The following is a 15,103-nucleotide window of genomic DNA, read 5'->3' on the forward strand; positions in this document are numbered from 1 at the left end:
CTGACACTAACATACCCACACCCTACAGTGTAACACACTCTAATATATCCCACACCCACACTGACACTAACATACCCACACCCTACAGTGTAACACACTCTAATATATCCCACACCCACACTGACACTAACATACCCACACGCTACAGTGTAACACACTCTAATATATCCCACACCCACACTGACACTAACATACCCACACGATGCAGTGTTACACACTCTAATATATCCCACACCCGCACTGACACTAACATACCCACACCCTACAGTGTAACACACTCTAATATATCCCACACCCACACTGACTCTAACATACCCACACCCTACAGTGTAACACACTCTAATATATCCCACACCCACACTGACACTAACATACCCACACCCTACAGTGTAACACACTCTAATATATCCCACACCCACACTGACACTAACATACCCACACCCTACAGTGTAAGACACTCTAATATATCCCACACCCACACTGACACTAACATACCCACACCCTACAGTGTAACACACTCTAATATATCCCACACCCGCACTGACACTAACATACCCACACCCTACAGTGTAACACACTCTAATATATCCTACACCCACACTGACACTAACATACCCACACCCTACAGTGTAACACACTCTAATATATCCCACACCCACCCTGACACTAACATACCCACACCCTACAGTGTAACACACTCTAATATATCCCACACCCCCACACTGACACTAACATACCCACACCCTACAGTGTAACACACTCTAATATATCCCACACCCACACTGACACTAACATACCCACACCCTACAGAGTAACACACTCTAATATATCCCACACCCACACTGACACTAACATACCCACACCCTGCAGTGTAACACACTCTAATATATCCCACACCCACACTGACACTAACATACCCACACCCTACAGTGTAACACACTCTAATATATCCCACACCCACACTGACACTAACATACCCACACCCTACAGTGTAACACACTCTAATATATCCCACACCCACACTGACACTAACATACCCACACCCTACAGTGTAACACACTCTAATATATCCCACACCCGCACTGACACTAACATACCCACACCCTACAGTGTAACACACTCTAATATATCCTACACCCGCACTGACACTAACATACCCACACCCTACAGTGTAACACACTCTAATATATCCCACACCCACACTGACACTAACATACTCACACCCTACAGTGTAACACACTCTAATATATCCCACACCCACACTGACACTAACATACCCACACCCTACAGTGTAACACACTCTAATATATCCCACACCCACACTGACACTAACATACCCACACCCTACAGTGTAACACACTCTAATATATCCCACACCCGCACTGACACTAACATACCCACACCCTACAGTGTAACACACTCCAGTATATCCCACACCCTCACTGACACTAACATACCCACACCCTACAGTGTAACACACTCTAATATATCCCACACCCACACTGACACTAACATACCCACACCCTACAGTGTAACACACTCTAATATATCCCACACCCACACTGACACTAACATACCCACACCCTACAGTGTAACACACTCTAATATATCCCACACCCACTGACACTAACATACCCACACCCTACAGTGTGACACACTCTAATCTCTCCCACACCCCCACAAACGCTAACATACCGACACCCTTCAGTGTAACACACTCTACACTCTCCCACCCCCACTGACACTAACATACCCACACCCTACAGTGTAACACACTCTAAAATATCCCGCACCCTACAGTGCAACACTCTCTGATATACCCCACACGCCTCACTGTAACACTCTCTGATATACCCAACACCCTTCACTGTAACACTCGCTGATATACCCCACACCCCTCACTGTAACACTCTCTGATATACCCCACACCCCTCACTGGAACAGTCTCAGATATACCCCACACCCCTCACTGTAACACTCTCTGATATACCCCACATCCCTCACTGTAACACTCTCTGATATACCCCACACCCCTCACTGTAACACTCTCTGATATACCCCACACCCCTCACTGTTACACTCGCTGATATAGCCCACAACCGTCACTGTTTGCTTTCTCTTGCCTTGTCTCTGTGATGTGACCAACGCTTATCTCCTACCCTCGGCTTGGCTGCGGTCACCAAACCTGGAACTCCCAACTCCCTGAACTTCAGTCCCTCACCTGCTGCTAATGTGCATTCTCTAGCCCTGAGACCTGGATCTCTTACCGATACAGTGCGTCCGCGATGGACCCATCACAAAGCCAGGTTTGCACGCACATCGGAAACTCCCCTGTGTGTTCAGACACTCAGCATTTTGGCACACGCCCTGGATCAAACACTCATTGATGTCTGGTTGAGAGATGGAGAGACAGCCTTAGAAACAAAAAGAGGAAATGACCTGGATGCAGGGAGGGGGCCGGCGAACAGAGCGAGGGAGGTGGTGAGCACTGCTTCCCCACAGCCTCAGGGCCCTGGGTTCGATTCCAGCTTCTGGCGACTGTCTGTGTCTCAGTGGGTTTCCTCTGGTTTCCTCCCACAGTCGAAAGATGTGTAGGTTAGGGGTGGACTGGCCGTGCTAAATTGTCCCATAGTGCCCAGGGATGTGCAGGTTAGGGTGGGTTGGCCGTGCTAAATTGTCCTGTAGTGCCCAGGGATGTGCAGGTTAGGGTGGATTGGCCGTGATAAATTGTCCCATAGTGCCCAGGGATGTGCAGGTTAGGGTGGATTGGCCGTGCTAAATTGTCCCATAGTGTCCAGGGATGTGCAGATTAGGGTGGATTGGCCGTGCTAAATTGTCCCATCGTGCCCAGGGATGTGCAGGTTCGGGTGGATTGACCGTGCTAAATTGTCCCATAGTGCCCAGGGATGTGTGGGTTAGGGTGGATTGGCCGTGCTAAATTGTCCCATAGTGCCCAGGGATGTGCAGGTTAGGGTGGATTGGCCGTGCTAAATTGTCCCATAGTGCCCAGGGATGTGCGGGTTAGGGTGGATTGGCCATGCTAAATTGTCCTGTAGTGCCCAGGGATGTGCAGGTTAGGGTGGATTGGCCGTGCTAAATTGTCCCATAGTGCCCAGGGATGTGCAGGTTAGGGTGGATTGGCCGTGCTAAATTGTCCTGTAGTGCCCAGGGATGTGCAGGTTAGGGTGGATTGGCCGTGCTAAATTGCCCCATAGTGCCCAGGGATGTGCGGGTTAGGGTGGATTGGCCGTGCTCAATTTCCCCATAGTGCCCAGGGATGTGCAGGTTAGGGTGGATTGGCCATGCGAAATACAGGGTTAGAGTATGGGAATGGGTCTGGGCAGGATGCTCTTTGGAGATTTGGTGTGACTCGACGGGCCAAATGGCCTGCTGCTACCCTGTAGGAATTCCATGATTCTATACAGTTGGTTGTGACATTTTAAAATTTTTTTCACAGGATGTGGGCATCACCAGCCAGGCTAGAATTCATCGCCCATCACTATTGGCCCAGAGAGAATTTAAAAGTCAACCCCTCTGCTGGGGGTCTGGACTCACATGTAATCTGGAGCAGGGTCGTATGTGAACAGGACGGGTTTTTCATGGCTTTCGACAATAATTTCACGGCCACCCGTCCCATAACTACTGGGAGGGCTCCAGCAGTGGAAGAAGAACGCCCCGCCGGCCTCATCCCATGACCAGCCCACCCTCTCATCCCCGCCACCTTGACCTGTCTGTCTTCCCTCTCACCTGTCCGCTGCTCCCACCTCACTGTCCAATTCCCCACCATTCCCTACCCACACTCACCTATCCCCATCTCACCTACGTTCCGCAGCCCCACCCCTCCTCTCTCTATTCATTTTGGAGCTCCCTTCCCACACCCCACGACAACCACCCTCCCCCCGAAAAATTTCTGAAGAAGGGTCCCAACCCGAAACGTCAACTTTTCTGCTCCTCTGATGCTGCCTGGCCTGCTGTGCTATCCTACACTCGACGCGCTGCTCAGTAAAGCCTTCTTCACTATCCTGTCTACTAGGGAGTCCACTTTCCAGGAACCATGAATCTGCACCCCAGGGTCTCTTTGTTCAGCAACACTCCCCAGAGCCTTTCCACTATGTGTATAAGTCCTTCCCAACATGCAGCACCTCACATTTATCTGAATTAAACTCCATCATTTTAGTCCTGGGAACTATACCCACATCTTTCTTGGATTTCAATGTTTTGGTCTCAAACAGTTTCCAGCGGGAGAAAGAATTCAGATGGTTAATGTTTCGAGTCCTTAGAACACATTGCGTTGCCCTCTCGCAGCTGACACTGTCAGACCTGCTGAGTCTCTCCAGCTTTCCTGTTTATTTTTCTCACTCTTACCTTGGCAGTGGGTGCTGTTCAATCTCTTGTAGCCTTGGGGGCACTCCACTCCACCACTGATGCCAGTCTTTGGGTCAGCCAAGTCTAAGAGGGGGAGAAAAATAAAATAGGTTTAATTCTGTGCCAACAACTGGAAACACAAAGTCTGTCTGGATCCTCGCAGGCCGGTCTATCATATAAACTTAAGAAGTTCTGGTCGCCCGGTTATAAGAAGCAGATTATGAAGCTGGAGAGGGTTTCAGCAGAGATTTACCAGGATGTTGCCAGGTATGGAAGTTTTGAGTTATAAATAGAGGCTGGGACTTATTTCAACTGGAGTGTAGGAGGTTCAGAGGTGACCTGATGGAGGTTTATAAAATCATGAGGGGAATAGATAGGGTTAATGATGGTGTCTTTTCCTAGAGTGGGGGAGTTCAAGAGTAGGGGCCACATTTTTCAGGTGAGAGATTTAAAAAAGACACGGGGGCAACTTTTTTACACAGAGGGTGGTTCACGTGTGGAATGGGCTTCCTGAGAAAGTGGTGGATGTGGGTACAGTTACAATATTTAAAAGATATTTGCGTAAGTACATGAATAGGGAAAGGTTTGGAGGGATATGGGCCAGGTGGAAATAGTTTAGTTTGGAATAATGTTCAACATGGGTTGGTTGGGCCGAATGGTCTGTTTCCGTGCTGTATGACTGTATCTGTAAGGAGGACATTCAGCCCCTCAAGCCTGTCCCACCACTCGATAAGGGCATGGCTGATCTGTTCGATTCTGTTTTTAAGTTTCCGACTTAAATGCTTTTTTAGTGCTTTACTGTAAACGCAGAAAAGCATGTCACTTTCATAGATCCCCTGCAGTGTGGGAGCATGCCACTTGGCTCATCAAGTCCACACTGACCCTCCAAAAAGAATCGTGCCCAGACCCATTCCCCACCCTAACCTGCACATCCCTGGACACTATGGGACAATTTAGCACGGCCAATCCACCCTAACCTGCACATCCCTGGGCACTATGGGACAATTTAGCACGGCCAACCCACCCTAACCTACACATCCCTGGGCACTATGGGGCAATTTAGCACGGCCAATCCACCCTAACCTGCACATCCCTGGGCACTATGGGACAATTTAGCACGGCCAATCCACCCTAACCTGCACCTCCCTGGGCACTATGGGACAATTTAGCACGGCCAATCCACCCTGACCTGCACATCCCTGGGCACTATGGGACAATTTATCACGGCCAATCCACCCTAACCCGCACATCCCTGGGCACCATGGGACAATTTAGCACGGCCAATCCACCCTAACCCGCACATCCCTGGGCACTATGGGGCAATTTAGCACGGCCAATCCACCCTAACCTGCACATCCCTGGGCACTATGGGGCAATTTAGCACGGCCAATCCACCCTAACCTGCACATCCCTGGGCACTATGGGGCAATTTAGCACGGCCAACCCACCCTAACCCGCACATCCCTGGGCACAATGGGACAATTTAGCACAGCCAATCCACCCTAACCCGCACACCTTTAGACTATGTGAGGAAACCAGAGCACCTGGAAGAAACCCATGCAGACACGGGGAGAACGTGCAAACTCTACACGGACAGTCACCCAAGGGTGGAATTGAACCCGGGCCCCCAGTACTGTGAGGCAGCAGTGCTAACCACTAAGCCACCGTGCCACCGTCATTGATTCGCCCCATGCTATTATTATAATCCCCTTCACTGTCCAGAAACATGTCTATCCCTTGTTATGGACCAGACAAAACTCATCCAAATGTTCAAAAGATAATCTCGACTCCAACTTTATCTTATTCTAAAGGTAAATGTAAGGTCTGTTCCAGGTGCAATTCGATTGGTCAAACTGCTGGATTTAAAGCAAGGCACATTTTAATCATCAACTACAGTTAAAATACGACAGAAGAATGAAGGAATTGAATAACTTAACTCTATTGAAAACTTCACCGGAATAACAGATGCAGTGATTGTTACTAATTAACTGTTCCAATATCGTAACATCCCACAAGCACACCCCCTTGGCAAAAGGAAAATTCAGAAAACAGGTCGCCTCACATGCAAAGAAAGGTAACAAAACCAACACAGGGTGCTACAGGCCCGTGAGCCTGACATCAGTGGCAGGCAAGTTTTTGGCAGGTGTGCATGCTGGAATGGATAGAGATAGAGGAAGCTGATGTGCTGAAAATTTTGTCAAACATTAAGATTGACAAGTCGCCAGGCCCGGACCAGATTTGTCCTCGACTGCTTTGGGAAGCGAGAAATGCAATTGCTTCGCCACTTGCGAGGGTCTTTGCATCCTCGCTCTCCACTGGAGTCGTACCTGAGGACTGGAGAGAGGCAAATGTAATTCCTCTCTTCAAGAAAGGAAATAGGGAAATCCCCAGCAATTACAGACCAGTAAGTCTCACGTCTGTCGTCTGCAAGGTGTTAGAAAGGATTCTGAGGGATAGGATTTATGACCATCTGGAAGAGCATGGCTTGATTAAATGCAGTCAACACGGCTTTGTGAGGGGAAGGTCGTGCCTCACCAACCTTATCGAGTTCTTTGAGGATGTGACTAGAAAAGTTGATGAGGGTCGAGCTGTGGATGTGGTGTATATGGACTTCAGCAAGGCATTTGATAAGGTTCCCCATGGTAGGCTCATTCAGAAGGTCAGGAGGAATGGGATACAGGGGAACTTAGCTGTCTGGATACAGAATTGGCTGGCCAACAGAATGACAGCGAGCGGTAGTAGAAGGAAAATATTCTGCCTGGAAGTCAGTGGTGAGTGGTGTTCCACAGGGCTCTGTCCTTGGGCCTCTACTGTTTGTAATTTTTATTAGTGACTTGGATGAGGGGATTGAAGGATGGGTCAGCAAGTTTGCAGACGACACAAAGGTTGGAGGTGTCATTGACAGTATAGAGGGCTGTTGTAGGCTGCAGCGGGACATTGACAGGATGCAGAGATGGGCTGGGAGGTGGCAGATGGAGTTCAACCTGGATAAATGCGAGGTGATGCATTTTGGAAGGTCAAATTTGAAAGCTGAGTACAGGATTAAGGATAGGATTCTTGGCAGTGTGGAGGAACAGAGGGATCTTGGTGTGCAGATACATAGTTCCCTTAAAATGGCCACCCAAGTGGACAGGGTTTTTAAGAAAGCATATGGTGTTTTGGCTTTCATTAACAGGGGGATTGAGTTTAAGAGTCGTGAGATCTTGTTGCAGCTCTATAAAACTTTGGTTAGACTGCACTTGGAATACTGCGTCCAGTTCTGGTCGCCCTATTATAGGAAAGATGTGGATGCTTTGGAGAGGGTTCAGAGGAGGTTTACCAGGATGCTGCCTGGACTGGAGGGCTTATGTTATGAAGAGAGGTTGACTGAGCTCAGACTTTTTTCATTGGAGAAAAGGAGGAGGAGAGGGGACCTAATTGAGGTATACAAGATAATGAAAGGCATAGATAGAGTTGATAGCCAGAGACTATTTCCCAGGGCAGAAAAGGCTAACACGAGGGGTCATAGTTTTAAGCTGGTTGGAGGAAAGTATAGAGGGGATGTCAGAGTCGGGTTCTTTACACAGAGAGTTGTGAGAGCATGGAATGCGTTGCCAGCAGCAGTTGTGGAAGCAAGGTCATTGGGGTCATTTAAGAGACTGCTGGACATGCATATGGTCACAGAAATTTGAGGGTGCATACATGAGGATCAATGGTCGGCACAACATCGTGGGCTGAAGGGCCTGTTCTGTGCTGTACTGTTCTATGTTCTATGTTCTCTGTTCTATAAGTGTGGGGTGTTGCACTTTGGAAAGTCAAACCAAGGTATGACTTATACAGTGAATGGTCCTGAGGTGTGTTGTGGAACAGAGGGAGCTAGGAGTACAAGTACATAGTTTGTTGAAAGTGGCATCACAAGTAGACAGGACAATGAAGAAGGCATTTGGCATGCTGGCCTTCATCAGTCGAGGCATTGAGAATAGGAGATGTGACATTATGAGGCCACACTTGGAGTACTGTGTACAGTTTTGGTCACCCTGTTATGGGAAAGGCCAAGCTAAATTGGAAAGCGCACAAAGGAGATTTACGAGGATGTTGCCAGGACTAGTAGGCCTGAGTTATAGGGAGAGGTTGGCCAGGATAGGACTTTATTCCTTGGAAGATAGGAATTTAGGAAGATTGGGACTGACCTAATTGAGGCTTATAAAATCATAGGTGCATAGATAGAATGAAAGCAGATAGTGCTTTCCCCAGGGAATTAAAAACTAGAGGGCATAGGTTTAAGGTGAGAGGCGGAAGATTTAAGAAGGACCTGAGGGGCCACTTCTTCACGTAGAGAGTGGGGCGTGTATGGAATGGGCTGTCGGAGAAATTTGCTGAGGCAGGTAGAAAAGCAACATTTAAAATAAAACTTGGACAAGTTCATGGGTGGGAAGGGTTCAGAGGGATATGGGCCAAATGCAAACAATTGGAACTAGTTGAGTGGTCACTGTGGTCAGCATGGGCCAGTTTGGGCCGAACGTCCTGTTTCCAAGCTGCCTTTCTCCATGGCTCCATGCAACTCCAGTCACCCCAGAGCGAGAAAAAGCCAAGAGAAAATTCTGAGAGAGCATAGCATCTGGGAGAGATTTACTGCAGCTTCCAACCTTACTGAAACCCCAGCAACAAGTGCTGAAAGCCGAAGCTAAAAGTCCTGGTTCTGTGAGACCTTGACTACACCCAGGCAGCCTGCTTCTATTGTTTTAACTTTTAAAACAAAAATCCAAGCTCTCACAAGTTGTTTACTCCAGTGGCTCTGGTAGACAAATCAGTGTCTCTGCCCTAAAATCTGTCTTTGAAAAAAAAGGACAAAATAACCTCTTAAAGCCTCAGTATCATATTGTGCTAACCATCCTATTCAACAAGGCTGGTCTCTAAATTCCGGGCTGTGGTAAAGACTGTCTGTTTTTTACTTTTGTGCTTTTTAAACTTGTGGATTGAAATGAAGGAGTAGTATTTTAAAACCAACATCTTTAAAAGATTGCTGTATGTTTCAAAAAACAAGTAACCTGACTCATTGTGTAAACTGCTGACTGAACAAACAATTGTTCAAGTTTTGGTCTGGGTCCAAGGGGTTGTGTATGGATATAGCTCTCTTGGTGACAAGAAATCAACTGGTCTATGGACTAGTGACAGTATATTGAAAAGAAAGACCTTCTGCCTGCCAACAATTGTGTCATTGGCTGTCAGGTCCATTAACAGATTGGGGATGGGAACAAGTTATCAGATAGAAGAGCTTTATTCACTACCAGCTCAAGAGATCTCTCTGATCTCCGCAGTCAAATCCCCTACTTTAAACCAGATTAGCTTTAACCAGATTAGTTTTCCTTCAGCAGAGATTGTAAGCTGTGATTCTTAACTGTTTCTTTCTTCCGTGGTGACTGCAGTTGCATATGAGACAATCTGTTTTCTGAGTTTGCCTTTTGCCAAGAGTGGGTTAGTACATTTCAGGCAATGCAGAGTTATTGGCAGAACCCTGAATAGCATTGACGTACAGTGGGATCTTGGGGTACAAGTCCATAGCTCCCTGAAAGTGGCCACACAAGTAGATAGGGTGGTCAGAGAATTGAGTACAGGAGTCAGGATGTCATGTTGTAGCTTTATAAGACTTCAGTTAGGCCACACTTAGAGAATTGTGTTCACTCCTGTTCGCCACATTACAGGAAAGATGTGGTCGCTTTGGAGAGGGTACAGAGGGGGTTTACCAGGATGCTGCCTGTATTAGAGGGTATGAGCTTTTAGGAGTGGCTAGAAAAACTCAGGCTATTTTCTCTGGAGTGTTGAAGGCTGAGGCGAGACTTGATAGAAGTCTATAAAATTATGAGATGCAGAGATAGAGTTGATGGTCAGAATATTTTTCCCAGAGTTCAAATGTCTAATACTAGGGGACATGCATTTAAGGTGAGAGGGGGTAAGTTCACAGGAGATATGAGGGGCACATTATTTACACTGAGAGTGGTCGGAGCCTGGAGCACACTGCCAAGGGTGGTGTTTGAAGCAAATATGATAGGGGTCTTTAAGAGTCTTTTAGATGAGCACATGAATATGTAAGGAATGGAGGGATATGGACCAAGGGCAGGCAGAAGGAATTAGTTTCATTTGGCACAACATTGTGTCCCAAAGGGCTGTGCCGAGCTGTACAGTTCTGTATTCGATGATAAGTCAGAGGGCTTCGGCAAGTGAATCAGCCACCCTGTGCCTCTTGCAAACCAATGGAAGCATCCGAAGAAAGTTGACTGAAAAGGAAAATTCTGAGCAGGAATTATTGGGAGCTTCCCTATAACTCATGAAGAGGAATCAAGGAACTACCTTTCCAGTCTTTCCTCTGTTGAGGTTGGATGGCTGACCGAGCTGGCTTATTGTTCTGCAGACGTTTCGTTACCGTGCTGGGTAACATCCTCAGTGCAGCCTCTGATGAAGCATCGGTGTGTTTTCCCGCCTGGTTTTTAAACTCTGGAGTCCATTGCGGTGGATTGCCTCACTTCTGGGTTTCCTCTGTAGTGGAATGTATATGGGGTCGAGTTCAATGTGTTTATTAATAGCCTGCTTCGTGGAGGGCTTTCAGGAATTCTGCCAAATGGTCTCCTGCTTCTGGAGTAATCCTTCTGTGCAAATTCACAAAGGCTTTCCAGGTATGATTCCAATTGATTACTCATGCCTGACCGCTCCAATGTGCTTCTGTCTAGCCTGTCTCAGGATCTTGGTCTCCAGAACTTCTACAACCGCTGGGCACCAGGGTGGCACACAAGCCCACATCAACCCTACAACAAGTGCCCACCCAAACTAAAGACCCAATCCCCACCATGGACAGGACGGATGTCATCTACAAGACCCCCTGCAGAGACTGTGAGAAACACTACATCGGACAAACAGGAAGGAAACTAATAACAAGAGAACATGAGCACCAACTGGCTACACACAGACACGACCGATACTCACTCATCTCAATCCACATGGACAAGGAGAACCACCACTTTGACTGGGACAACAGCAAGATCCTGGGACAGGCTCGACAGAGACAAGCACAGAATTCCTGAAAGCATGGCACTCCATATTAATAAACACATTGAACTCAACTCCATATACATTCCGCTACCGAGGAAACCCGGAAGTGAGGCAATCCATCACAATGGACCCCAGAGTTTAAAAACCAGGTGGGAAAACATTTCTGAAGAAGGGTCTCGACCTGAAATGTCAGCTTTCCTGCTCCTCTGATGCTGCTTGGCCTGCTGTGTTCATCCAGCTCTATACCTTGTTATCTCAGATTCTCCAGTGTCTGCAGCTCCTACTATCTCTGGGAAAACACACCGACGCTTCATCAGAGGCTGCACTGAGGATGTTACCCAGCACGGTAACGAAACATCTGTGGAAGGGCAAACCAGCTCAGCGAGCCAACCAACCTCAACATGCACAACCTGAGCTACAGATCTCCTCCAAAACGTGAGGGTCTTTCCTCCGCTCACGAACTACTTTTCCGATCTGTTTGTCCGTCTATGTGGTTTAAGGGGGATTTTAAGAAGAGGAATAGGGTTTAAGTTATCGTGTTACAATCCAAAGTTTATATCTGTTTAATTTTGGCTGGAGTCTAATTATTTGCAGATGAAGTAATACGTGATTAGTATGGAAACCCAGGTCCATGATTTCTACTGCTTTCAGGCAAATTATTGAAAATGTTAACAATTTTCATCACCTCTGGGTTTGATTTTCAACATTGCTTCCCCAAACAGGCATGACAGTGTCATAATGAATGGGCGAAGGCCCTGCTTAGATTTACCTGATAGAATTTTGATCAATGGCATGGACATGGATGTCAGGCTGCCAGGTGAGCAGAATGGGTTTCGGGGGCCAAATGGTCTCCTGCTTCTGGAGTAATCCTTCTGTGCAAATTCACAAAGACTTTCCAGATATGATTCCAATTGATTACTCATGCCTGACCGCTCCAATGTGGCCATACCCCATCCACTCATGGGTTGACTATCTCAAACCGCTGCTATGGGACCGAGGAGCCAAACTCCTCTGAAAACACAGCACACAGTCCCCTGCTAACACCAACACTGCGTCTGCCTCCATCCAGCTTAACCTTAAGGCAATACGATATGTCAGTGCTGAGGGAAGGCTGCACTGTCGGAGGGTCAGTGCTGAGGGAGTGTTGCACTGTCAGAGGATCAGTGCTGAGGGAGCACCGCACTGTCGGAGGGTCAGTGCTGAGGGAGTGGGCACTGTCAGAGGGTCAGTGCTGAGGGAGCGCCGCACTGTTGGAGGGTCAGTGCTGAGGGAGAGCCGCACTGTCGGAGGGTCAGTGCTGAGGGAGCGAGCACTGTCGGAGGGTCAGTGCTGAGGGAGTGGGCACTGTCGGAGGGTCAGTGCTGAGGGAGCGCCGCACTGTTGGAGGGTCAGTGCTGAGGGAGTGGGCATTGTCGGAGGGTCAGTGCTGAGGGAGCGCCGCACTGTTGGAGGGTCAGTGCTGACGGATCGTTGAAAGCCATTGAATTGGATGGCCGTAATAGCCGTACAGAATAGCAGATGGGCAGAATGGCCCGCTCCTGCTCCAACGTTGCGAGTTTCCTCCAAGGTTTTGCTTAGAACAGTGCCCGGGTCAGACACCTGGGAGGCATTGCGAATGTAGGATGGGGAGGAATTGGCAAGTCTGAACCTCCCAGCCCTTTCGCTGGCCCACCCCTCTCCCAAAGATATTTACACTTAAGCATTGACTTACTCAAGGGGTTTGGGCTGGTAACGGTGACGATTGTGTGGTGACTGGGAGAAAATAAGTCAGAATGAAGGCCTCATACCTCCCAGTCACGATGACAAGGGCTAACTGTTCCCTCCAACAGAGGGCTAACACGAAACCGCTTTTAGCACCGAGAGAGGCCGGGATTAGAAGCCCCATGTGTGATGAGAAACACAAAAACATCCACTTCTGCCAAGGAATCCAAATGAGGCTCCAGCTGGGAATGACCGGAGTCAATGGACCGTGAAGGAAAGGCTTTGCAATGGCTCCCATCCAAATCTCTCCATTCCCAGATTCAGGCCCACACCCAGCTCTGACACAGAAATTCTGTTATTCAGACTCAAGATGCTCGCCCCATCTGTTCCCTCCCCTGCTGCTGAAAGTTAACAGCATTTTGCAGCCGTGACCCCTAGGCTCAGGGTTGTGGCCTGTCACTGCTCCAAGGACTGTCTCCCCAACCTTTCCACTCCTCACCTCCGCTTTCACTCCAGAAAGTCGGACCCAATTCCGGGTCGACATTCCCGCTGCTAGGACAGAGGGAGAGCCACGCTGTCAGAGGGTCAGTACTGAGGGAGTGGGCACTGTCGGAGGGTCAGCACGGACCCAGTGCTGACCGTCCGACACTGCCCACTCCCTCGGCACTGACCCTCCAACAGTGCCCACTCCCTCAGCACTGACCCTCCAACAGTGCCCACTCCCTCAGCACTGACCGTCCGACACTGCCCAGTCCCTCAGCACTGACCCTCCAACAGTGCCCACTCCCTCAGCACTGACCGTCCGACAGTGCCCACTCCCTCAGCACTGACCCTCCGACACTGCCTACTTTCTCAGCACTGACCGTCCGACACTGCCCACTCCCTCAGCACTGACCCTCCAACAGTGCCCACTCCCTCAGCACTGACCGTCCGACACTGCCCAGTCCCTCAGCACTGACCCTCTGACAGTGCCCACTCCCTCAGCACTGACCGTCCGACACTGCCCAGTCCCTCAGCACTGACCCTCCGACAGTGCCCACTCCCTCAGCACTGACCCTCCGACACTGCCTACTTTCTCAGCACTGACCGTCCGACACTGCCCACTCCCTCAGCACTGACCCTCCAACAGTGCCCACTCCCTCAGCACTGACCCTCCGACAGTGCCCACTCCCTCAGCACTGACCCTCCAACAGTGCCCGCTCCCTCAGTACTGACCCTCCGACACTGCCTACTTTCTCAGCACTGACCGTCCGACACTGCCCACTCCCTCAGCACTGACCCTCCAACAGTGCCCACTCCCTCAGCACTGACCCTCCGACAGTGCAGCGCTCCCTCAGCACTGACCCTCTGACAGTGCCCACTCCCTCAGCACTGACCGTCCGACACTGCCCAGTCCCTCAGCACTGACCCTCCAACAGTGCCCGCTCCCTCAGCACTGACCCTCCAACACTGCCTACTTTCTCAGCACTGACCGTCTGAAACTGCCCACTCCCTCAGCACTGACCCTCCAACAGTGCCCACTCCCTCAGCACTGACCCTCCGACAGTGCCCGCTCCCTCAGCACTGACCCTCCGACAGTGCCCACTCCCTCAGCACTGACCCTCCGACAGTGCAGCGCTCCCTCAGCACTGACCCTCTGACAGTGCCCACTCCCTCAGCACTGACCGTCCGACACTGCCCAGTCCCTCAGCACTGACCCTCCAACAGTGCCCGCTCCCTCAGCACTGACCCTCCGACACTGCCTACTTTCTCAGCACTGACCGTCCGACACTGCCCATTCCCTCAGCACTGACCCTCCAACAGTGCCCACTCCCTCAGCACTGACCCTCCGACAGTGCCCGCTCCCTCAGCACTGACCCTCCGACAGTGCCCACTCCCTCAGCACTGACCCTCCGACAGTGCAGCGCTCCCTCAGCACTGACCCTCCAACAGTGCCCACTCCCTCAGCACTGACCCTCCGACAGTGCCCGCTCCCTCAGCACTGACCCTCCGACATTGGCCACACCCTCAGCAC

At 49.7% G+C, this 15,103-nt stretch overlaps 1 protein-coding gene across 9 annotated transcripts in view; it reads right to left on the reverse strand.

Moving 5' to 3' along the window:
• Nucleotides 1-15,103, reverse strand: part of ltbp3 (latent transforming growth factor beta binding protein 3) — a 236,795-nt gene that overhangs the window by 98,804 nt on the left and 122,888 nt on the right. For 6 of the 9 annotated variants that reach the window (XM_059641654.1, XM_059641649.1, XM_059641648.1 and 3 more), the window contains exons 5-6: nt 4,366-4,449; nt 2,268-2,414 (exon numbers count right to left, since the gene is read on the reverse strand). In XM_059641654.1, the coding sequence (XP_059497637.1) occupies nt 2,268-2,414; nt 4,366-4,449 (231 nt within the window). Of the gene's footprint in view, nt 1-2,267; nt 2,415-4,365; nt 4,450-12,157; nt 12,339-15,103 lie in introns of those variants that run through there. The other 3 variants (XM_059641650.1, XM_059641651.1, XM_059641655.1) reach the window with 2 other exon arrangements.

Source organism: Stegostoma tigrinum, chromosome 42 (assembly GCF_030684315.1).
Source record: "Stegostoma tigrinum isolate sSteTig4 chromosome 42, sSteTig4.hap1, whole genome shotgun sequence".
Lineage (NCBI taxonomy): Eukaryota > Metazoa > Chordata > Chondrichthyes > Orectolobiformes > Stegostomatidae > Stegostoma > Stegostoma tigrinum.